Source organism: Pectinophora gossypiella, chromosome 6, assembly GCF_024362695.1.
Source record: "Pectinophora gossypiella chromosome 6, ilPecGoss1.1, whole genome shotgun sequence".
NCBI classification, from domain to species: Eukaryota; Metazoa; Arthropoda; class Insecta; order Lepidoptera; family Gelechiidae; genus Pectinophora; species Pectinophora gossypiella.
The window spans coordinates 295,619-321,025 of record NC_065409.1 but is presented as its reverse complement, the minus strand read 5'-3'; the positions used below and the strand labels follow the sequence as shown (position 1 = coordinate 321,025).

Here is a 25,407-nt window from a genome sequence, read left to right as displayed (position 1 = left end):
CTTTTGTCTGTGGTTGTCGGCAGCCGCAAGGAGGGACGTGTGCTTTTCTAACAAAATCCAATCTGAATGTTGCTGAAAAATGGCAGACAACGAGGTAATATCAGTACAGTTGAGTTAGATGTTATAGTGGAATAAAGTGGCTATACATTAGCGGTTGTCTGACCCACAGGTGCAGAAGAGATTGAGAGATATACCATTTAAAATCCAGACTGCAAGTTTGAAAGAACGACGCAGGGTTATTCAAGAGATTCAGGACGTTTTATCGACTCCAGGTAAAAGAAAATGTATTAAGTAACTTGTTTTGACCCTTAGCAATGTTGGTATATATATTAGCTTCATGATGTATAGGTGTTTATGTTTAGGTTATATGGACCCAGCTGGATCTAGCTGTATTGATCCATACCTGGGATGTTGTGGCTGGGGACATTGAACTCTCAATACATGTTGTGAGATGTATGCATACCATGCAAATGTACAATTGCATCATATGTGAATGTTACAACAGGTGGAATAGGACTTTAGGATGTTTTTGTAGAGATGTTCTACAAACATGTTAGCGCTATTTTTTTCCATCTGCATATTTCTAAATAAGATTAGAAATGTTATTGTATTTTTAATATGCTTTTCTCTGTCTTGTTAGATATTACAGAGCCAGTAGTGAGGTTTATATGTCGTGTGTTGACCCTCACTTTGGATCGGTATCGGGATTCCACATCCCAGTCATATGTGAAGAACTTACTGGCTTTTTTGGCCAAAAGATACAGAGAATGGACCTTCAAGAACTTCTTGCCGCTCATGTTCGACATTTCCACCCAGTTAAGGCATACTGCTGCATCGTAAGTGCTATAGAAATTATTTATGTTTCATTAGTGATATGACCTTTAATTAAAGTTATTATAGGTACAAAAGCTTCTTTTTTAAAGCAATTCAAGCAACTCTTTAACACTGCCTTACAGTGAAAACAATTCCAATGTCATTTTCTATATCAAAACCTAAATTTATTTCAATTAATTTCAATCCAGGTAAAAATCAAGAGCATCAATTTTCACAGGGATTGAAGTTTGTCTATTGCAAGTTTTGTAAACAAAATTCAAATTGAAATGTGATTTTTCAAAAAGGCACTAATTTTTTTTTTTGCATAAAAATATTACACAATAATATTGCACAATACTATTACACAATATTATTGCAATTAAAAATAGATAAGAAAGTATTTGATAATATTACAGAAAAAGTACAAGTCAAACTGGGCTGATAGCTCTCCGCTGGACCACAGTGCTCGTGGAAAATGCACTGAAGGCTGCCAAAGAGAAGGATGAAGACATAGACTACAACACGCTGGTGCTGACACAGGCCAACTTGTTGGCTGTTGTCGTGGCCTATGGGGACAAAAGGAAACATGACAAAGCTTACACTATGGTGAGTGACTATAACACACATAACAGAGCATCACACCTGTATCCTGGAAGGGTGGGTACACCCACTCCTTGCCATAGTGATTATAATACTTATTGATTTTCATTAAGTCTAAAAAAGTGTTTGTAATTATTTTATAAATTGTTCCTCGATCTTATAGCAAACAAATATTTATTTTTATTCAAACAAAAGAATTTATTTATTTCTAAATAGCAAAACTCTTAGTTTTGCACCATGCCCTTTATTTAGTTTGTAAATTGGTTTTATTTTTGTATTGACTGGAGGAACTTTGAATTCAAAGTAAGTTTCACATTTTTTCTACCAAGTCTTTCAACATGGTCTTGCATTTTATAAAAGTTTCAGGAAGCAAATATAGTTGACTTGAAACAATGTGTTATTGTAATGTCTGCAGCTGCACGCGATGTGGCGCGCGGCGGGGCGGCAGCGCGAGCAGCTGTGGTGGCAGGCGCTGGGCGCCGCGCCGCCCGACGCCGGCCCGCACCTGCCCGTCATGTACGCCGCGCTCTGCCGACACGCCGCCGCCGCGCTCAGCGACAGCGACAGGGTAACACCTTGCTTACAATGCCTGTCACGTAGACTACGACCATGTATTTAGTGCCATTTGCTACCAATCTACAATAATTCCTGTCACATTATATACATAATGTTGTACTAGACATCCAATCTTGTCCACTAAGTAATAATTGTTTTTTTTTTTTTTTTTTTTTTTTTTTTTCCTCTCTAACTTGCGATCGGTTTTCCAACCATAAGCAGTTTTTTGCTAAGCAGTATTGGCGTGTAAGGCATGCCCGCCCATTGTTGGGATGCCTGCATGTAGATTACTGTAGATTGCTACAGGTTATCCCAAGTGTAGGATCTCTTCAATCGTCTTGTTTGCAGTGGCTCGCTTAAAACTTGGGCAAGTTGGTTTTGGTGAAGTTCAATCCTGTCCCTATAGGTTGCGGTCATCGCTTTTATCTCCTCTCGTACTGTAGGAATGTTTAAGTACTGGTGGATTTCATCCATCTTTGTGAACCAAGGGGCATTTACTATGGCTTTGAGTACACCATTCTGATATCTTTGTAATATCTCTGTGTTGGAGGTTTTTGCGGTTCCCCATAACTGGATACCATAGGTCCAGACTGGCTTCAGTATTACTTTATAAATCAATAGCTTGTTATTGACAGATAGTCGAGATCTTCTTCCCAAAAGCCATTCTAGTGATCTGTACCGGTGATTTAGTTCATCTCGCTTATTTTGGATGTGTGTCTTCCATGTTTGTTTGCGATCTAAGTGGAACCCAAGATACTTGACACATGTGTTGTGGGGTAGTTCTTCATCTCCTAGCTTCACAGTTGGACAGTTTTCATTTCGCAAGGTGAAGGTTACTTGGTGGGATTTGGTTGCACTGGCCTTTATCCTCCATTTCTTCATCCAGGTATGAATCTTATCAAGATGTTTCTGAATTATGCTCGAAGCTGTGGCTGGGCTGGTGTTAGATGCCAGTATTGCCGTATCGTCAGCGAATGTTGCGGTCGTGACGTCTTTCGAATCTGGCACATCGCTTGTGTACATTAAATACAACGAAGGGCCCAGGACTGATCCCTGAGGGACTCCAGCCTTGATGTCGTAGTAGTTTGACGTCGCATCATTAATTTTGACAAAGAAGACGCGGTCTTTGATGTAGGACTTCAGAAGCATGAACATGTTATGCGGGAGACATCTTTTTAGTTTGAATAGTAGGCCCTCGTGCCAGACTTTGTCAAATGCTTGTTGTACATCTAGAAAGACACCACAGCAGTATTCCTTTGTTTCCAAAGCTTTTCTTACGTGATTACAAACTCTATGAACTTGTTCCACTGTTGAATGTTTACTTCGAAATCCAAATTGATGTTCGGGTATGACGATGCTTTCATTTAGGTAAGTATTTAAGCGAGTGGATATAATTTTTTCCAGAATTTTGGACAGTACTGGTAGCAAACTTATAGGCCTGTATGATGAAGTGAGATGTTGTGGTTTTCCTGGTTTGGGGATCATTTTTATTTGTGACACCTTCCAGATGCTGGGGTAGTAACCGGATCTTAGGATAGCATTGAATAACTGTGTTATAAAGACAATGGCCTTTCTTGGAAGTTCTCGCAATACTTCAACGGTAATAAGGTCAAATCCTGGGGCCTTTTTCAGTTCTGATTTCTGAATGGTGCGGCATACTTCTCCAGGTGTACAGCATCGAATAGGTGGACTCAGCTGAAGGTCGCTATCAAGGAACGATAGTACATCGGCGTCAGTTTCCATCATGCCCACATCGTCGTTCGGTGTGAAGACACCACTTAGAAAGTTGGCATAAGCTTCCGCGCGGTCCTCATCTGTCTTGGCCCACAATCCGTTTTCTAATTTTAAAGGATGTTGGGCTGTCTGTGGTTGTTGGGATGATTTGGTAATTTTCCATAACGAGTATTCGCTTTTGCCTGGAGCTGATGGCGTTAAGTTTTCTAAGTGGAGCTGTAGAGTATCGTTTTCAACTTGAATCAGAAATTGTTTCAGTTCGGCAGCCGCTTTATTAAAGGCTCTCTTGTCTGCAGGATGACGACTACGGTGCCATACTCTGCGAAGTCTCCGTCTCTCTAAAACTCTTACTTTCACCTCTTGGGGCACGTGAAGTGTGTCATTTGATTTTCTAGAGGATTGAGTTGGAGTATTTTGCCAGGCTGCATTCTGTATAAGTTTAGTTACGTAGGTCGTAGCGGCTTCAATATCGTCGTCAGACTTCAAGGGTAGTTTCAAGTTGATGTACCTGTTTATGTGCTCTCTAAAACCATGCCAGTCCGTATGTGCGTTGTATAAGTACGAATTTATAGGCTTTTTAATTATGGTGGTACTTAACGTTAGGATCACCGGTGAATGATCAGATGAAGTATCGTGACAGCCTTCTACCTCCAGGAAATGCGACGACACTCCTCTATACACAAAAAAGTCGAGTAGGTCAGGTAGCTTTCTCGGGTCTGTTGGCCAGTATGTTGGTTGGCAAGTAGTTAGTATCTTCAGGTGGTTTTTGTCAATACTTTTCTTCAGATTTCGCCCTCTGGTAAGAGTTATCCGTGAACCCCAAGCTATATGTTTGGCGTTCCAGTCGCCGCCCACTATAAACCTGTTGCCCAGTGTCTGAAACAGAGCGTCGTAGCATTCATCACTAATCTCTGGTTGTCTTCTTTTTTTGGGGGGACTGTAGAGCGAGCAAAGCGTCAGTGGACTATGTCTGTCATATACCATTATGGATGTGGCTTGTATCGCGTTCGTTCTATATTCTGGGAGGAGTTGGTGCTTTATAGTGTTTTTGATAATTACTGCTGTTCCAGCATGTGCGGTGTTATCTGGGTGATGGGTTGTATAAGTGGTGTATCCATTTGTGACAAATTTTGTTCTATCCGTTAGGTGGGATTCGGATATTAGTAATACATCCAGTTGATGCACTTTTAACAGGATTTCGACATCATGTTTCTTGGATAGTAATCCATTGATGTTCCAAGTGGCAATTTTGAGAGCCATTTTATTATTATCGGGCTAGTTTGCTCACGAGTGTTGTCAGGATACCCATTAAGGTGCCCATTTGGTCGATTAGCTTATCTAGCCTTTCGGCTTGCTTTGAAAGGATTGTTTCAAGACTGCTTGATTTTGCTGCAGTAGCTTGTGCGTAGGTTTTGTGTTGCTTCTCATTTTCATCAATTAGTTGCGGATCTTCTATGTTTTTAGGAAAACTTTCTGTTAGCTGGTTTGGTTTCGTCGGCGCTTTATTAGGGAGCCTGGGAGTGAGCTTTCTCTTTTGTATTTCCAAGAAGACTCTACAGCCCTTGTAGTTAGCTGGATGCTCTCCAAGGCATAAGGCACATTTTGCTGGAGTATTTCGGTCTTTCTTTGGGCAATCTGCCGTATCGTGGTTTTCTGCACATTTAACGCATCTATGTGGTCTCATACAATAGTTTCTTGTATGGCCATATTGTTGGCAGCGTTTACATTGGGGAATACTTTTTTTGCGTATTGGTTCTTCGATTTTCACTGAAGTGTGGTATATGTATTTTAAATCTTTTACCGCTCCATTATTTGGACTCGGTTCAAGATTTACAAACCACGTTGACAAAGGTACTTTGGTTGTACGGTGTTTGGCATTTATTATTTCGCCCTTTATCAGATTTCCAGTTTCCTCAATAGCATATTTTATGGCTTCTATTGGTGTTGATGAGTGTAGGTTTTTAATGACAATCCTATACGGTCTTTCGTCTTTTCTATTGAATGTGTGCCCAATCAGCTGTTTTTCTCGGACTATGGTCATGAACTTCTTGTAGCTTTCAATATTGTTACATGTTATGCGCAGTTGATTTTTGGTGACGATTTTAAAAGCATAATCTGACTTTTGCAATACAGCATCAATTACACTTTTAAGTTTTGTTATGTCCGTTATTCCGTAGAGAATAATTGGTGGCGGTTTTGAGACTCTCACTTGAGGGGTAGCTTCAGATTCACTGTCTACTTGTAGTGGAGAATATCTGTTTTGTAGTTGAATTTCTTTTTCAGGCGAAGGTGTGGGGCTTAATCTCATTCGCTTTTGCCTATTTTTATATTGGCGGAGGATTGGTACAGTTTGCCAGTCATTTCCTGAGTCAATTTTTTGATTTTCAGGATCAAGGTTGATTTTTTCTATTGTACTTGGTTGAGATCCAAGCGAAAGTTGTCTAGTTCTTGGTAAGGACACTTTTCCGAGTACATTTTGATTATTCCCAGTATTTGCTCTTAAGCCAGTAGCATTTTCTTTACCGGAAGCCTGGTCAGCCACTTCCGGTAAATTATGTTTAATGGGAGTTTTTATGTTGTTATTTATGGCAACACTGAATATAGTTCATTGTCTATAATTTAGTAAGGAAAAATGAATTGAGGGTAGATATTATTATTTTTTTTCTTTCGGAAATTATGCGAGATGTCACTTGCAATATATTTAGCACTATTTAGGTTTTGAAATTAGTGTTTCACGCAAGGATAACAATATCACACAATTCACAGATGTTTGGTCCCACTTTGGTAATGTTCTTAAACAATAATATCACTTTTTTGCACTTATTTTTAATTTAACTTCGAGAGCACTTCTGCTTCCATTGACATTTGACAGACCTAATAATTGTTTACTTACATTTTTTTTTTTTTTTTTTTATTTATTTGATAAACTGAGTAGGTATACAGTTTTGACGCATAGCATCGCTAAACCAGGAATGGTTTGTCTCGATGCTAGGTTTCCTGTCATCAATCAATTAACAAAAACATTATATACATCAAGAACAATTAAAGTACAGAACATAATAAAATAAAAATAATGTTGTGGGTAGTAGGATATTGCAGCTCACCCGGTAGACACGGCAGTACATCGCTCTTACCTATGTGTGTACCGTATCCCTCCCCGTATCCCTCCCCGATACTCCAAACAATACGCCAGTCGTACATGTATTTAAAGAGAACAGAACCAGTTCCAGTCCATGTACAGGCTGCTCCTTTTTCTTGATTAGACTGTAATCGTAACATGCAAGTGATTACATACATACACTCACGCCCGTAATCCCTAATGGGCTGGGCAGAGCCACAAGTAATCTTAAAGTTGAATATATTGTACATTATAGTGACAAGACTTATAAGATTTGTCCGTTTCAACTTTTCAGAGCAAGATGCTAGATTGCTTCATAAAGAGCCTGATCAGCGTGAAGTCGCGCCCCCTAGCGGCGTACATCCGCGGCTGCGGCGCGCTGCTGGCCGCGACGCCGCGGGAGCCGGCGCAGGCCACGCTGGCGCCCGCGCTGCACAAGGCGCTGCTGCGCTCGCCCGAGACCGCCGTGCAGGCCGTGGGGGAGGTGCTGCACAACCTGCAGCTGCATCTCGACGGGATCGTCGTCGACATCGGGAAGAGCTTGATCGGTGAGTACAATCTACGGATACTGTCATAAGGGTATCGGCTCGTAATGTGACCGAGGTCCGTAGATAAATAACAACAACCTGTATATGTCCCACTGCTGGGCGCAGACCTCCCCTCAATCAACCGAACTTTAACAACAACAGAACTTTATACTGACAGGATTATTTGTAAATCTAGAGATATAATAAGAAATCAGTTATAAGAAATGTAAATGTAATGGACGTTACCCGGGCAGTGAACCTGCACTCCAAGGACGAGTGGGTGCGGTCGTGGGCGCAGGCGGCGCTGCGGCGGCTGGCGCGGCGCGTGGCGCACGCGGGCTGCGCGCGCGCGCTGCTGGCGCACAGCTTCGCCGAGTACAACGGCGCCGGGGGCAAGCTCACCTCCAGCGAGGACAAGATCGCCGTGCTGCACGTACGCGCGGCGCACGCCACCACAAGGGGTCAAAGGGCCACATACAAGCTATTCATCTAAAAGCAATATTGCCATTTGACATTTGCGCATGTAAAATTAAATGCGCAATGTCAAAAAATAATGAGGATAAAAATTGCCCATTTCTCCCAAGAGGTGTCGCTATTGTTGAGTATTCTTAAATTTTGACAGTTCCCCGTACTATTTGAGTAAACAAACATATTGTTTTGGTTATATTTTCCAACGATAACCCTTTGCGCAGCGTTTAAGTGCAAAATCATAGATCAGATCCCTAAAGATCGGAAAAAAAATCTAAAAAGAAAATATTTTCAATCAAATCTGCCTTTTGCCTACTGGCTGTTTTTCTTTTTCGTAACTCATTCTTCAAACGGGACGCACTCCACATTGCACCGCTTTTTATAGCAATTTATTACGAATTTTAGCTTGACCGTATGGAAAACTGACAAAATTTAGGAACACTCAACAGTGCTGCCGCCTCCATTTCAACTGCTAGTTTTTATCCTCGCATTGATGTGGCCTTTTTAACCACGCCTCTTGTCGTTCTTATCAAAAAAATATTTTAGTCTTTACGCCCCATCACAGGTCAACTCCAGTAGACACCGCATCAGGAGCCTTTGTTAGAGGAAATATGTATAAATGCAAATATGTGCAGTGCACGACTTTCGCTTGGTATGCTGTGTCTATTGAGAGTAATCTGTGGATCGCAAGAAACCCATCAGAAACCTATCGTACAGTTAATTGCATATTCTGCTCCTTAATAATCAAGAAAAATCCTAAGCGTATATATTTTAAAATTTGTTCATAAATATTCGTCATCGCTGCGTTTATTAAAGACATTAAATCATTTTTAAAGACAAAAGGTTCAATAAAAACATATTAATAGACACATTTTGTGTCGTTTCAGCCACATATTACATTCCATTGCGTCACATTCTGCTAGCAACACTCAATTAAAAAACAAACAATAAAAATAATCGGTGGTAAAACTTCAAGATACAGCTTGCAACACATAGTAAACAAAAAAAAGCATGCACACCCACGACGCAGTAGGACCGAACTTTCACTTTCATCGCTCACCTGCGAATCAATAACTCGCGAGCTCACATCGCATGCGCTAGTTATAAAGGATACAAAGCCCGCCAATGAACGAGCTGGATTGATCGCGAGCATGTTCGACCTGTTGCGTGCTCCAGAGAGGGACGCCGGATACCGTCCTTCGCACGTGGCCGTGATTTATGACATCCGATGTGTGCGTCCGTGTGCAACATCGAGTGAGCTATAATTAGTTCTCCAATCAGGGCCCGCGAGGCTGCGTCTAGGCTAAAGGCTAGATTCCCGGCCGGGGTCTGTTCGTTTCGGAACGCCGAAACAATCGGTGCAATCGGCGGGTGAAGTTTGCATTTTTGAATTGAGTACTGAAACAAGATGTTGTCGCAGGGCGTGAGCGCGCTGAGCGAGCTGGACGTGGGCGCGGAGGAGCTGGAGAAGCTGTTCGCGGAGGCGGCGGCGGCCACGGCGCGCGTGCTGGACAGCGAGTCCCACGAGCGCACGCTGTGCCACGCGCTCGACGCGCTGCACTGCTGGCTGCAGCGCCTGCCCACGCCCGCGCTGCCGCAGCAGCTGCTCGACATCTACAAGGTATACAGTCCCTTCATACTACTGTCATACACGCTCCAACGAGTCTACGACTAAATCTAAATGATCTATATCTTGATATGAAGTACCATATCCGAAAATAGTATATTGCTGTACTGCGTCATTACTTTATTCTGAATTGAATAATTGGACAATGAAAGAATCCATACACAGCGCTCCCTGGTATCCAGCCTGTAGGATCAATAAACCTGATAGATGACTGTCACCCTGACGTCCAACATCCAGCCTGTGCACTACGCACCTTCATATTTATTCAAGGATTGTAATTTTGATGTTCTTAATCTTTCTTTTGCCGCCTACGCTCGATTATTGTCATTTGAAAATGCGCGTATTGCGACTTATTTGCGCGGGCTTTGCCAGTATGTTAATCCCAAGAAGCATTGAAGACTCGTTGCAAGGAGTGATGCAATTTAAACCACCATATTCTTACCGACCTCCTATTTAATGACTACTAGGGTGAAAATTGTTGCGCCAGCGTTGCGACTTGTTTGACTTTGTACAACCACTCGATTTCAGTAAAATACTAATCTTCATGGAAGCTTATATTCGATGATTAGGAAACAAGGACATTCTACATTGACAAAATTGACAAATAAAAAGGTAATTGCATCTTCTATAACAATATGTACAAATTTTATAATATCCCGTCACCGCCTACGCCGACGTCTTACGTTTATTGATTTCGGTGTAGCGTGTATGTTCGTTGCGCGCGCATTTTACTTGACTTCATGCACGCGCATTGCGACTGATTATCATTACTCGACTATTTCGGTTAGCAGCCGTTACGTAACGTGCGAATGCGAAGATGGTGGTCGTACTGAGCCATGGCAACCGTGTTTTTATAGGGTTGATCAACAGCGAATCAGACGCAGATTCGTCCGTAATACCAAAGTTGTTAAAATGGATCCTTTCCCCCCACAGAAGAATCTGAACGGCAAGAATACAACGCAGACGGTGCGGTGCGCGTACGTGTCGCTGGTGTCGCGCGCGCTGCGTCGCTGCGTCGCCACGCAGGCTCAGCGCGACGAGCTGTCGCCCACATTGCTGAAGGCCGTCGAGAAGGCTGCACAGAACCCATTGCAGGTCTGTTCTAAATCTCATAACAATTCATTGGACATGTCTCCCTCGCGTCGAGGGGTTTCCACTATTGTACACAGCTTCTCTCCTCTGAAACGTCGTATAGGCCAAACATGTATTGGTCTGCGAGTTATCCTCATCCAAAAAGAGTACACTTCACATTTTACACACTTCTATCAGGCACTGATCTGACAGATAGTATTACTTCTGTCAGACACTTATGTTATTGTTCACCCTAGCACCTGGTGGTATCCGAGGGCATCTGCGCGGCGCTGGCGCTGTGCCTACTGGACAGCGAGCGCTCCCTGCCGGCGCGTGCCGGCGTGTGGACGCCGCTGGCGCACCCCGACAAGCACGTGCTGCTGCACGACCGCGTCATCGCCGCCGCCTCGGACGACAGTAATACACCACTCTTATCCTTGCTTTGAAGGCTTATTGGTTTGGCTGTCGTATGTTTGCTATGTGCGTGCTTATGTATTAAGGTGTTTTTTGAATGAGCCTGCACATGTGTTTCTAAAGGCTACAAAAAAGGCCCTCATAGACAATACAATTTGGTCGGCGAAAATGTGTTCATAAAATATTTGCACTACCAAAACTACGTGTACAGGTTCTTTAAAAAAATCATTTATCTACAGCTATAAAGCTGTGTACATAATACACAACCCAAAAATAAATAAATAAATAAACCCACCTGCCAGGCACAGTGTGTACTACGTCGAGTGAAAGTAATATTGTATATGCATAACTTTAATTGAGCAGTGAATCCTAAATAGACTTCCCAAATAGTTCAGAAATATATTAAAATTTAATCTATTTGAATATTAATGATAAAGAAATATAGTAAGATTGCCTTATGTAATGTGTCCTCTAGTCTTGTGGGCAACATTGTACGAAATGCTTGTTGTTATTATTTTCATAATTACTCGCCATCTTTGTGCTGTTGTTGTTTGCGCGCTGAGTACCAGCGCGTTAGACCTGGAGAGAGCAACATTACACTATAACAGTTACCCCTTTATAGTCCTAATACAGGTGGTGCTGCTCTGCAGAACTGTATTAGAGAACTATCCCAGTGTTGCCAGCGAGCAGAACTCTCCCGCCTACCGGGCGTTTGTATTGGTGTTGCTGTCGACGAGTAGGGCTGTCAGGAAAGTGGCGCTGGAGGAAGTGAAAGAGTTAGTGGGGCAGAAGGATAGAGCCCCAGTGGCAATGAAGCTGATGACGAAGTTGAACGAGGTGGTGGAAGAGGGAAAGGTGTTGGGGGGCAAGGAGAAGACGACGCCGGATGAGAAGGGAGAGGTCACCGGCAAGATGCTGCTGGACTGCGTGAAGGCGATCTGCTCATACAAAGGTGAGATCCTCATCTTTGTTGACATTATGTATGTTCTATTACTTGGTGGTTTCTTGTTCTTTGAAAAGTCAGGATTATGCCTCGGGTGGCATTCATAACTTGGCCGGACACAACAGGTACATCCACCGTACGGACGATTCGTAAAATACTACCATAACGCCATAGAATAACACTTTTTATACCTTGATTTACCCTTCTATCAACGGAAATGTAGCTAATGGTGTGATAAACGATTTGATTGTAATTACATGCATCATTGTGCGTTCGAATCCCATCTATGCATAGCATCTATATACAGAATTTTTCGATCTTATCTGTTTGTGGGTTTCCTTATGTGCTATAAAAGTCATGATCCGTATGTTGTATGTCCCAGAGTACTCGTCAGACGAGGCGCAGCAGCTGGCAGTGTGCGCGCTGCGGCCGTGCCACCACCCGCTGGCGGCGGGCCGCGACGCGCGCGCCTGGCCGCGGCTGCTGGCGCGGCTGCAGCTGGACGCGCGCCGCCTCGTGGCCGGCCACGCCGCGCAGCTACGGGACGCCTACGTCACGCACTACACGCCCAATGAGGTCAGCGACTCCTTCACTGGGACACAACCCGACACAATCCAGAGCTGTATCATACCATACACGATGATACTGCTGCTGAATAGAAGCGACCCTCCGCCCCGCACAGATATGAGTTTGTAGCGAGCTTAAAATTTCGCTAATTACAACATAACATAGGATCACCCCTGTATCCCCAAAGGGATAGGCAGAGGTGTATGGTATAGTACATCCATTCCTCGCCAGCTATGTTTAAGACCCATGTAATAGGGGGCGAGTCTATTGCCAAGCCAATCCCTATCGCTAATTGAACTGTAATTTAATATTCCGTTCAACTCTACAGACGGTGTCGAATGTGGTGTCGACGCTAGTAGCCACGAACCAAGAGCAGATAGCGGGCGCATGCGTGGACCTGGCGGTGGCGGCGCTGAGCGAGCCGGACCTGCTGCGCGTGACCCGAGACGAGTACTTCACCTACCTCATGCCCGAGGGAGAACTATACGACAAGAGCTCCGTGCCCGGGTGAGATATACAACCCATATTCTGGAAACTCGATACTTTTCTGCTAATTCCAAATTCTAATATGCTATTTTTGATGTAAATAGTCGGAATACAATTTAAAACATTTGTCTATGTGTATAGCAATGAAGACTCGAAGGAGATGAACCTGAAGCGCGAGAGCAAGGCGTACAGTTACAAGGAGCAGCTGGAGGAGCAGCAGCTGCGGCGCGAGCTGGAGGACAAGCGCCGCACTGAGGGCAAGCTCAAGGAGGTAACACGCAGCATCTTGGAAACAAATGATTAACCTGAAGCGTGGTCCAGGCGGACAAGGAACAGCTCGAGGATCAATCACCATGGCTCAAAATCTACTTACTGCCTAAACCCCTAAACTTGCGCAAAAAGTCTATTCCACGTGACAATGTGATTGTGTGTGCAGGTGCCGCTGTCAGCGAAGCAGAAGGAAGCCATCAAAGCGCAACTAGCCAAGGAGAGTGCCATACGACAGCGGCTCACTGAGGTAAACACTATACATTGAACCTGTTTCAAAGGTCAAATTATATATATATAGCAACGGGAGCTCAACTTGTGTCAAATCCTTTGATTTTTATCTTTTCTTATTGAAGCATTTCCACAGCAGAAAGAAAGAGGGATAGAGCGTTTTTGTCTCGCTTTCTCGCACGATGTGATCTGTGTGTTTGGAGTTTCGTCTCCGCTTCAGTCGAAACCACCCTAACGATGAAAGAGCACCTAGACCCGTATTTTGGTGCGTGCGGCCGCTGCGCTACGGCGCGGATAGATTGGGCGACGTTGCATACAATTTTATCCAAAGATTTATAACAATAACACACCTTCGGTTAGTATGATGTAATGCTCACGGTACAGCTGGACGGGCGCGTGGTGATCGCCGTGCACATGGTGCGCGCCGTGCAGCGCGGGTCCCCGCACGCGCTGCGCATGCGCGCGCGGCGCGTGGTGGGCGCCGTGCTGGGCGCGCTGCGCAGCCCGCTGGCGGCGGCCGGCGCCGCGCGCCTCTACACAGCGCTGCGGCCCGCGCTGCTGCCCGCGCACGCCGCGCTCGGGGACACCATCGCCCGGGTCACTATCAGGTACGGCGCTCATTTTTATGTTTCTATTGCAAAATTTTTGACTCCTAAACTTTGAAACTGCGTCCAGACGCATTCTAACGTAACATAAGCTCACGGCTATATTCCCAATTGGCTAATGCAAAGGTATATCAACAAATATGTAGTTCCATTCCTATTATCTATTCTATTCATTCATTATCCGTTCCGTATCCGTCCACGCGCATGCGCAGTAGTATCGTAAAACAGCCAGTTTAATTTTATCCATTGACTAACTTCCCTGTAGACTGCACAAGCCGCAGTGCGACCTGGAGCCGAGTTGGGAGGAGGAGCCGCTGGAGCGCGCGACAATACGCACCATCTACCTGGTGCACGCGGCCACCGCCGAGGACCGCCTGGCCACTGACGCCGGCAACGACAAGTACTTCACCGCGCCAGGTTTCTGCTACGTCTTCCCGCTGCTCAAACTGGGTGAGTGAGGAGCCTACTTGGTGACTATCTACCTACGCCGGACCTGGTGAAATTAAATGGGCTCTAGTAAAAAAGTAACACTGACACCAGGATTGATGAGCCTACAGCCAAGCCAGGATTGACAACCCATACAAGAGAAAAAGCAAAAAATTTTACTATTGTGCAAGTAATCTGCAATGGCCCTTGTTCCTGATATTTACAGTTCCAAAAGACACTAATACTCAAAATAATGAACAGTCAGCAGATAGACTGTCGGGTACAACGGACAAGTTACCCTCGGTCTATTAGGTAGTCTCTACCATGATATGTAACTCATACGGTAGTAAAATATACTCCTTGACTAAATACCCGTAACTCCCCACGTGGCAGGTCTGTCGAGCCTGTCGGTGCGGGCGGACGAGGCGGCCACGGTGTGCGGCCTCAACGTGATCGCGCGCCACGCGGCGCTGGCGGAGGCGCGCGACCACCCCGCGCAGGACCTGTTGCATCCCTCACTGTTCCCCGTCGACCACATGTTCCGGCTGCTCATCGACCTCATCAGTACGTAACTGCACCTTGGCAAATGGCACCATAGAGTAACCAAAAATTCCTAAGTATTGCAGTTTCTTAGTGATTTTTTTCCCTGGATTCCCGGGATTTATTAAGCAAATTGCGGGATTTACGGAACCGGGATTTCCCGGAATGATTGCCTAAACACCAGAACACAAAAATGTATCTATATTTCTGTACTGCTGTCATTCTAATCATGCAAATTTAATGAAGCATACTGTTGGTCTAGCTATCAAGAGATTATCTTTTCCAATTTTGTTCTAGTTTCATTTCCAACTGCACTGAGTGTAAGTTTTACAAAGCTGTGTATGAATGAGAGTATGTTGTCAGGCAGCACCAGCGGGCGCGTGCAGACGGCGTGCACGGCGGCGCTGCTGGAGACGGCGCAGTGCGCGGCGCGGGGCGAGCTGACGCCCGATGACGTCACGTGCCTGCTGGCCGGCCTGCAGAGCCCGCTCGAGGTACCCGCCAACAACATTCCCATTCAAGAAATAAACGAGTTTCATTCGCTGTTCTGCGATGCAGTCTTTTGCATACTTCCCCTATACAGCGCTCAATATCCGGGCCTACAACTGTAATGATATTTCGCAGGTGGTCCGTGACGCGGCGCTTCGAGCGCTGCTGCGCGTGACAGAGGGGCTGGGCAAGTTGCTGGAGCAGCCCGAGCACGCGCTCACGCTCACCATGCGCCTGCTGGTCGCCACCTTCGACGTCTCAGAGGATAACAAGTGAGAATTGATGCACGTGACATATATTATAGTATCATTGCGTACATTACAGTTACGCGGAGTTGAGAGGCTGCAAAAACAAAGCCAATAACAGATTTTCCACTTAAAAGCTTTGTGGGATGTCTCCGCTTGGAGCGCTTTTTGATGCTTAATAAGGTAGTATGTGTTGTGTACGTGTCCAGGAAACTAGCAGAGGAAGTATGGAACAGCGTGCCTCTAGCGGCGCAGTGGGCTCGCGAGGCGGAGATGTCTGCGCTGCTGCTGGCCGAGGTGCAGCACCCCGCCGAGCCCGTGCAGCGCGCTGCCGCCGCTGCGCTGGCGCACACTGTGCAGCGCGACCATGCCGACCCGCAGCCCGTGCTGCTGGCGTTGCAGCAGGTGTACTCCTCCAAGCTGCCCGTATGTACTCGCATATTATTAAACCCACCTACCACAAGTTTTATAGCACCATGAGTGCGTTGCAGGACATTTGCTCTTCAAAGCTGCCTTACGACTAGGAAACATTCTGTGAATATGCGGAGTTACTGCGCCTGGTTTAGGCGTACGCCGTATCCTTATCCCTACGTCCCTCGTATGTGTAATACAGCGGCGTAATCTATCTCGTGTACTCTTTTCCATACTAACGTCGATTTTCGTATTCCAGCTGATCCCGGCGAAACTCGACCAGTTTGGCCACGTGGTAGCTGAAGCGGTAGACGAGTGGGGCGCGCGGCGCGGCGTGGCGCTGGCCCTGAAGGCGCTGGCGCCGCACCTGACGGCGGCCGCGGTGCCGGACGCTATGAGCTTCTTTGTGGAGCGCGGCCTGGCCGACCGCAGCGGAGAGGTGCGCGCCGAGATGCTCAACGCTGCTATGGCCATCGTTGATCTACATGGCAAGGTTGGTTCACTGTATTTTAATGCTTTGAATACTCATTTATTTATTCACATTATGATCACTTAAATGTGCCGAGTAAAAATATATGTCTTAGAGATCGGCACAAAAGTGCGCTGTTCAAACGAAAAACTACATAACTTGGTAAATACTCAATTAAAGCCTAGGTCATTACTGCGATTAAACTACGAAGACCCTATTCTAACACAATATAATCTTCCGTCATTAGGAGACGCTAAGCAGTCAGTTGCCAGTATTCGAGAACTTCCTCGACAAGGCGCCCAAGTCGGGCGGCTACGACGCGGTGCGCCAGTGCGTGGTGCTGCTGGTGGGCTCGCTGGCGCGGCACCTGGAGCCGGGCGACGCGCGCATCAAGCCCATCACGCTGCGGCTCATAGCCGCGCTGTCCACGCCCAGCCAGCAGGTAGCTACACCTTCACAAACATAAATCTCCACAAATACAATCTTTTTTGGAATAAGCAACGATTGTTTATCGTTCGGCGGCGCAGCGCGACTGTCCTATTGATCGTTGGGACCGCAACTTTCGATCATCTATATCATTACTGTGGTGGTATGACTCTAACCACTTCAACCCTTCAAGGACTATTGTCCTTGATGTGTCAGACTACTAGTTTTGTTCGATTATTTATTCTGTCTATGAAAATAGTCTCGCATTTTAACGTATAATAATGTGTTGTAGGTGCAAGAAGCAGTCAGCAACTGCCTGCCGCACCTGGTGAACTCGCCGGCGCTGGAGGACGAGATCCCCGCCATCATTAACAAGCTCATGAAGCAGCTGCTCACCGCCGAGAAGTACGGAGACAGGAAGGTCGGTACCCGTAACACATTAACATGTGTTCGTCTTTGATGGACTCCTCGAGAGTTGTCTCAGGGTCAGTTTCTACTGAAACGGAGAACACCGGAGATGTACAGGAATTGACCAATCACTGCGAGAGAGGTCGCGACAGAGTGTCTTCTCTCTCGCTCTCGTTGCTCTGTCATTGGTAATTTCCGCAAGTCTCCGCTTCTCTTCTCATTGCGCTTTGATATACTCCCGTCATCGTATTTGTCAACGTCTTCTTTCATGTTATCTAATAAATAATATCTACATAAGTACTCTCACGAATGGAGCATGCTTTCAAAATGTCGATACTGTCTTAAAGTTGTCCGTGCAACCAATTACTAAAACAATAGTAACAGTAGAATGTTATTCATGAATAGTTACTTTGCAGGGCGCAGCTTACGGTATCGCTGGCATCATCAAGGGTCTAGGCATCCTGTCCTTGAAGCAACTCGACGTCATGGGGAAACTCACTGAAGCTATTCAGGAAAAGAAGAACTACAAGTTCCGAGAAGGTAGAGTACACATTTGCTCTACATTATGTACTATTTGCGAGTCTTTGGCTCCGTTTGGCTGGCCAAGTAATAATTGCCGTAAAATTCCAATACATACTAAATTTAGGACAAACGAAAGAAAAAACCGCTTTAGCTTAAAATTCAGAACAATATCCAAATGATTTTACTATTGAACTTGTTACCTTTGTATAAAACAAGTCATTTGATCACCAGGTGCCCTGTTCGGGTTCGAGATGCTGTGCTTCAAGCTGGGCCGGCTGTTCGAGCCGTACGTGGTGCACATTCTGCCTTTCCTGCTGATGTGCTTCGGAGACAGCTCGCAGTACGTGCGCGCCGCCGCCGACGACACGGCCAAGCTCATCATGAGCCGCCTGTCCGCGCACGGCGTCAAGCTGGTGCTGCCCAGCCTGCTGGCTGCGCTCAACGACGAGAACTGGCGCACCAAGGCCGGTGCGTGCGCGAACGTCTCATACACACTCACACCAAGCAGATTATAAATCTGTACAAAAGAAAAATGCCCTCAAAAGGTATTCAGATGATGTACGTCTATGTAAACTACCTAATTTTACTCTAAATACAGGTTCAATCGAGCTGCTGGGCTCGATGGCGTACTGCGCGCCGAAGCAGCTGTCCTCGTGCCTGCCCAGCATCGTGCCCAAGCTGATCGAGGTGCTGAGCGACTCGCACATGCGAGTGCAGGAGGCGGGCGCCGAGGCGCTCAAAGTCATCGGCTCCGTCATCCGGAATCCCGAAATTCAAGGTAATATAGTTTGACATTCTAAAACAATAATACTGACAGACTCAAAATTCGACTACTGCTCAAATAACGATCAGAGATCATGTAAAAGGGAATCACACTAACACATCCATGATAATTTCTAACTCTCAAAACAGTGTTATTGAATCGCACTCAGTTTATTCAGGGAAAATGCTAACAAAGATGGCGCCTAATAAGCTAAAACAAAGAATCGCCATACTCAATTACTCACCCACACTTACCCCCACAGCGATTGTGCCAGTACTCCTGCAAGCGCTTCAAGACCCGTCGAACAAGACGTCGGCCTGCCTGCAGACGCTGCTAGACACCAAGTTCGTGCACTTCATCGACGCGCCGTCTCTCGCGCTCATCATGCCGGTGGTGCAGCGCGCCTTCCTCGACCGCAGTACCGAGACGCGCAAGATGGCCGCGCAGATCATCGGCAACATGTACTCGCTCACCGACCAGAAGGATCTCATGCCATACCTGCCGAACATCATACCAGGGTTGAAGAGTTCCCTGCTTGATCCTGTGCCTGAAGTAAGTCACTTGCGAATTAACGGTAAATTGAGTGTGTAGTTTAAGTTATTTACTTCAGCTATAAGCGATCGATGTACGATCAACATGCTTAGGCTTTTAGTTTACTTTACGCCCTTAGATTTACTACGCGTAAAAACTGCGTGAGTCGTCAAAAGGCCCGTTATATCGCGTATAGAATAGCCCCGCGAAATTATTCCGCTAATAAATGTAAAAGTCAAGATATTCACGATTTGTTACTCAACTACCCAGGTGCGATCTGTATCAGCTCGCGCGCTAGGCGCGATGGTGCGCGGCATGGGTGAGGGCTGCTTCGAGGAGCTGCTGCCGTGGTTGATGCAGACGTTGACATCGGAGACCAGCTCTGTGGACCGCTCCGGCGCCGCGCAGGGGCTGGCTGAGGTGGTCGCCGGGCTCGGAGTCGAGCGCCTGCACAGCTTCATGCCGGGTGACTTGTTTTGATCAGTTGTTATGAATGATGATGAATTATGTTACCTTCCCATAAGATTGAAAAACAGGTGTCCAAACTGATTATAGTAAATACTGAGTGCTTAGTATAAGCACGTTTACATTGGATATTAAAGTTTTTCTTCTTGATAATAAAGTAGAAGGCGTAGAACACTAAACAAAGGAATGATAGAAGGAGATAGCTTTGAAGACCCTACTAAACGTTTATTGCATTTGTAAACAATGTGTTGTGGTTGACAGATATAATAACAACGGCGGAGCGCACCGACATCGCGCCGCACGTGAAGGACGGGTACATCATGATGTTCATCTACATGCCGGGCGCGTTCACCGACGAGTTCACGCCCTACATCGGCCAGATCATCAACCCCATCCTCAAGGCGCTCGCCGACGAGAACGAGTACGTGCGAGAGACCGCACTCAAAGCCGGACAGAGGATCGTCAACCTTTACGCGGAATCCGCCATAACATTATTGCTGCCAGAGTTAGAGCGCGGCTTGTTTGACGACAACTGGCGCATCCGATACAGCTCCGTACAACTTCTCGGAGATCTACTATATAGGATATCAGGCGTGTCGGGCAAGATGAGCACGGAGACGGCGTCGGAGGACGACAACTTCGGCACGGAGCAGTCGCACAAGGCCATCATGAACGCGCTGGGCGTGGAGCGCCGCAACCGCGTGTTGGCCGGCCTGTACATGGGCCGCAGCGACGTCGCGCTCATGGTGCGCCAGGCCGCGCTGCACGTCTGGAAGGTCAGGCGCTGGGGACTCCTTGTCCTGTACACCTCTACACCTATGGTCTTGCATACACACACTTTGTGGTGTGATCGGTGGCTATTGATAACTGGTTTCAGTGTTTCTCCTTTTTCTACAATGCATATATATTTTTATATTTATTTTTAAAGGTCACCAACAGAGTTAACAACAAGTCTTCACAAATTAACAAAGTTATTATTACCCCTATTATAGGTGACAACGGCATGCAACGATGGACTTACAGCAAAGCTAAGCCAGCCTAAATCTCATTGTACAAAGAAAAGCAAAAAGCGTTGATCGAGATCGTAAATTGCTCCTCTATTTGATGCTACCACTATAAATAGAATGCGGTGACAAATCTGACGTTCATAGATAGTTTCAAAGAACAGTGCTCTTTTCTTCTCAAAACAGATATGTATATGTCTATGAATGTTTTAGGTGGTAGTGACAAACACTCCGAAGACGCTGCGAGAGATCTTGCCGACCCTGTTCGGTCTGCTGCTGGGATGCTTGGCCTCCACCAGCTACGACAAGCGGCAGGTGGCCGCTCGCACGCTCGGAGACTTAGTGCGCAAGGTCAGTTTTAATCCCCCTTTTACGTCGATTTCTTATATAACTTTACATCTTGATAGTATTTGCATGACACTCCTAGATGTAAGCCTGCCCGCTACACGGCTGGGCTGCGAACTAAGAACAATCTATGGTTGCCTCTTTCTGTGATCGCCTGGCTGCCTAGTTGGCGAGAAACTTTATTCGGATTAACTGTTGTAAATTTCCATTCCCCTGTGTGTGAGATGTTTAATTATACCTGTAACATGGTAATATTGTCAGCTGGGCGAGCGCGTGTTGCCGGAGATAGTGCCGATCTTGGAGCGCGGGCTGCGCTCGGAGCGCGCGGACCAGCGGCAGGGCGTGTGCATCGGGCTCGGGGAGATCCTCGCGTCCACCTCGCGGGACGCCGTGCTCAGCTTCGCCGACGGACTGGTCGGTTTACATTCAAACATACTGTGTTGTATGTTGTTTACACTCACATTTCATACACTGATACATTTGTTTGGATCATTTTTAACCTCGTCATTAGGATTCTCTACTTTAATTCTAGAAATAAAACTCACAATCCAATCCAACGGTTTAGTAGAAAAGTTGTGTACAAATGTTTTAAGTCTGCTAACTGCAACCCGCAGTTTTTTTTAACGCTTCAAATAGAGAGGGATAGAGTTGTATGTGTATAAGACATATTAACAGTAGTTTTTCCATGTAGGTACCAACAGTACGCACGGCGCTATGCGACCCGCTGCCGGAGGTGCGCCTGGCGGCGGCGCGGACGTTCGATTCACTCCACGCCACAATCGGCAACAAGGCGCTAGACGACATCCTGCCGTCCATGCTGGAGGGGCTCAAGGACCCCGACCCCGCGCTCGCCGACGCCACCCTCGATGGACTCAAGCAGGTGCATACCGCATATCGAGGGTTTCAGGAAGACGCCACAGTCGGCAAAAAGGCACCGGACGACATCCTGCCGTTTATACCACTGACGATTCGTTCAATATGGGCCACGAAATAATTAATCACGAACTTTGCAACGAACGTTTTTCGCTGAGCGGAGACCTATTGCATGTCTTTGTTCAGGCAGACGTTCTTTTGGGATCGCCTTTTGTACAAATAAGCCTCATTGTAATAAACCCAGATAATGACGATCAAGTCCCGCGCGGTGCTGCCGTACCTGGTGCCGGTGCTGACGGCGGGCGGCGGCGGCGCGGGCGCGGTGGACACGCGCGCGCTGTCGGCGCTGGCGGCGGCGGCGGGCGGCGCGCTGACGCGCCACCTGCCGCGCGTGCTGCCCGCGCTGCTGGCGGCGCTGGCGGCGGCGCGCGCGCAGCCGCGGGAGGCGCGCGAGCTGGACCACTGCCGCGACGCGCTGCTGCCCGTCACCGACGCCGCCGGCGTGCGCTGGTGCGTACTCCAGCCGGGCACACACCGAACCTAGCTCAGAGCTACACTTGCCATTCTATAAGTAATATTATTCCTTATTCTATGGCTCGGGTCCACTATGCAAGATAAAAGTGTTTACTGCTTTTTATTCGTGAAACTGTTGTGCCAAAGCGGCATTTGCAATTTACAGTGGATACCCTATAAGACAGATCTAAAACTGACAAAAAACGTTCTCTTTTTTATATTTAACTTTTTTTGCATTTCAATCAAAAACCGCAATAATAAGTGCGACCTTTTATCACGTTAATCTACGACCTCACAATGTATTTTTGTACCATGGTAATTTCGTGTTTTGACGTTTAGTAAGAAATAACGGATTTCCCTAGATGGAAACTAGCATATTCTACATCCCACATTTTCGTTCCAGTATAATAGACACGCTTCTAGAAACGATCCGAACGAACGAGAACGACCGCAAGCGCGCGGCGGCCGCCCTGCTATGCGCGTTCGTGACGCACACTCGCGCCGACGTGTCGCCGCACGTGTCGCAGCTGCTGCGCGGATTCATCTTGCTGTTCCTGGAGACGGATCGCGACGTGCTGCAGATGGCCTGGGAGGCGCTCGCGGCGCTCACCAAGTCCTTGGACGCGGAGAGACAAATAGCTCACGTGGTCGACGTCCGACAAGCCGTCAGATACGCCGCGTCCGACCTCAAGGGGGAACTCCTTCCCGGATTCTGTTTGCCTAAAGTGAGTAATAAGGATCTCTTACAAATACATAACGTACATCTGTTTCCCGTCAGGGTAGACAGAGACCACATCACGTTCACTTGTTCCACTCCCATCAAAGTCTTCATACATGCTCGTCGATTTAGTACTCTTGACCTGGTTCTTGGCTATGCTCTTACGAATTTCCAGTTTATACTAACTCTTGCAAATAAATTGTATGAACTTTTCCTTCCCAGGGCATAACACCAATCCTGCCGTTATTCCGCGAGTCGATCTTGAATGGGCTACCGGAAGACAAGGAAAACGCGGCGCTGATGTTGGGCGAGGTGATCAAGCTGACGTCAGCCAGCGCGCTGCAGCCCAGCGTGGTGCACGTCACCGGCCCGCTCATCCGCATCCTCGGCGACCGGTTCCACTCCAGCGTCAAGGCTGCAGTCTTGGAGACGCTTGCCTCACTGCTCTCTAAGGTATGTTGAGGTGGGCAAGGTGATCGAGCTGACATAGCCGCGCGATGCAACCCAGCGACCTTTGCTTGCGCACAAGTAAAGGTCATCATTGTCCACATTTGTAACTCGGATTGTATCATTTTGTTCTTTTATGCTTATGGGAATATTTGGAGTTAACCTTATCGCGTGTGTGTCAGGTGGGCGTGATGCTGAAGCAGTTCCTGCCGCAACTACAGACGACATTCCTGAAGGCACTGCACGACCCCAACAGGCCGGTGCGGCTGAAGGCGGGCGTGGCGCTCGCGCAGCTCGTCATCATCCACAACCGCTCCGACCTGCTGTTCATGGACGTGCAGAACTGGGCCAAGACGGCCGAGGACCCCGCCGTGCGCGAGACCATGCTGCAGGCGCTGCGCGCCGTGATCACGGCCGGCGGCGACAAGATGTCCGAGCAGACGGGGCTCGCCATCCTGGCCACGTTCACGCACGCCTCGCTGCTGGCGCACCCCGACGACGTCACGCGGGCCGCCGTGGGCGGCGTGCTGGGCGCGCTGCTGCACTGCCTGCCGCCGCACCACCGCGACGCGGCCGTCACGCACCACGTGCTGGCCGCGGGGCTGGGCGCCGCCGCCGCCGCCGACGACTGGTTGCTGGCGCACGGCCGCTCCTGCGCGCTCTTCGTCGCGCTCAAGGAGAACCCCGAAATCATATACAAGGACCACAACGAGGAGAAGGTGGAGAAGGTGCTGCTCGCGTACCTGCAGAGCGACAAGACGCCGATAGTGTGCAACGGCATCCGCGGCATCGGCTACCTGATGCGGTACCTGCTCATGAACGACCGGCCCATTCCTCCACAGATCCTATCACAGTTCGCTAGGGTGAGTACTCCGCTGGAATACTATACAAGTTTGTTGTATGAACATAGTTGCTTAAGTATTATATTGTTTTTTATAATACACCTGTTTTAATTTCGAGTGTGGCCCATCCACAGAGCATGAACCACTCGAGCAACGAGGTGAAGCAGCTCATGGCGCGCGCGGCGGGCATGGTGGCGCTGGAGGCGCCAGTGGTGGCGGAGGCGGCGGCGCCGGGAGCCGACGTGCTGCGGGCGCTGCTGCCGGCGCTCGTCAACGGCACCAAGGAGAAGAACTCGTACGTGCGCGCCAACGCCGAGCTGGCGCTCCGCCACGTGCTGCGGCTGCACGACGACACCTATTACCAGGTGTGTTGCTTATACGGAGCCGTGGTGTAACGTAGATGGTCCCTTAACACCACACAAATCATACCTCTGAAAATTAACTCTACTTCATTCCGTATATACTCAGTCCCATGGAAGAAGCAGAAATGATGTAAGCTAACACACACAGTACAGTAAGGCTTACTTATTTGGATGTTGTATTAATCACTCATAAGTCACATACTGTATGACCAAGAGTAATGTAATCATGTGTGTTGCAGCAATGCACGGCGCTACTAGAGGCGGGCGCGCGCGAGGCGCTGAGCGACGTGGTGGCGCGGGTACTGCGCCGCGCCCACCCCGACAGCCGCCAGGAAGAGCTCGACTGCACGCTCATATGTTGAGCATCAGTCACTATATAATTATATTAACCTAATGTTATTTATAATCACCGCCTCTTTTATTTCACCACCATCAACCCAAGAAACTACCATATTATTCAAATATTATCACAAAATGGATCTAAATTACCATTCAATTATCATGATAAGTACCAAGATAAGGTTATCATTGATAATGATCATAACATAAACCTATATGATATTTCAGTATACAAATCAACTT

At 47.2% G+C, this 25,407-nt stretch overlaps 1 protein-coding gene across 1 annotated transcript; it reads left to right on the top strand.

Annotated features, from left to right (window-relative positions):
- LOC126367577 (eIF-2-alpha kinase activator GCN1) lies at positions 1-25,231 on the top strand. The gene is made up of 39 exons (XM_050011161.1): positions 1-94; positions 170-272; positions 641-836; positions 1,230-1,419; positions 1,829-1,981; positions 7,116-7,368; positions 7,602-7,780; positions 9,236-9,436; positions 10,376-10,537; positions 10,771-10,930; positions 11,550-11,879; positions 12,253-12,446; positions 12,766-12,944; positions 13,065-13,194; positions 13,360-13,440; positions 13,806-14,029; positions 14,292-14,476; positions 14,846-15,016; positions 15,356-15,486; positions 15,617-15,753; positions 15,936-16,152; positions 16,397-16,630; positions 16,854-17,048; positions 17,325-17,453; positions 17,857-17,980; positions 18,194-18,430; positions 18,561-18,740; positions 18,988-19,277; positions 19,527-19,722; positions 19,983-20,497; positions 20,939-21,076; positions 21,332-21,484; positions 21,762-21,950; positions 22,188-22,453; positions 22,860-23,181; positions 23,397-23,627; positions 23,804-24,484; positions 24,598-24,828; positions 25,065-25,231. The coding sequence occupies exons 1-39, from the start codon at positions 80-82 to the stop codon at positions 25,185-25,187; spliced, it is 8,025 nt and encodes a 2,674-aa protein (XP_049867118.1). The 5' UTR covers positions 1-79; the 3' UTR covers positions 25,188-25,231.
- Positions 25,232-25,407: the final 176 nt, after the last annotated feature.

Excerpts from the sequence above, each read along its gene's own strand:
- LOC126367577 (XM_050011161.1), top strand. Across the intron at positions 10,931-11,549 it reads CGCCGCCGCCTCGGACGACA|TCCTAATACAGGTGGTGCTG; the intron begins GTAATACACCAC and ends ACCCCTTTATAG. Across the intron at positions 11,880-12,252 it reads GGCGATCTGCTCATACAAAG|AGTACTCGTCAGACGAGGCG; the intron begins GTGAGATCCTCA and ends TGTATGTCCCAG.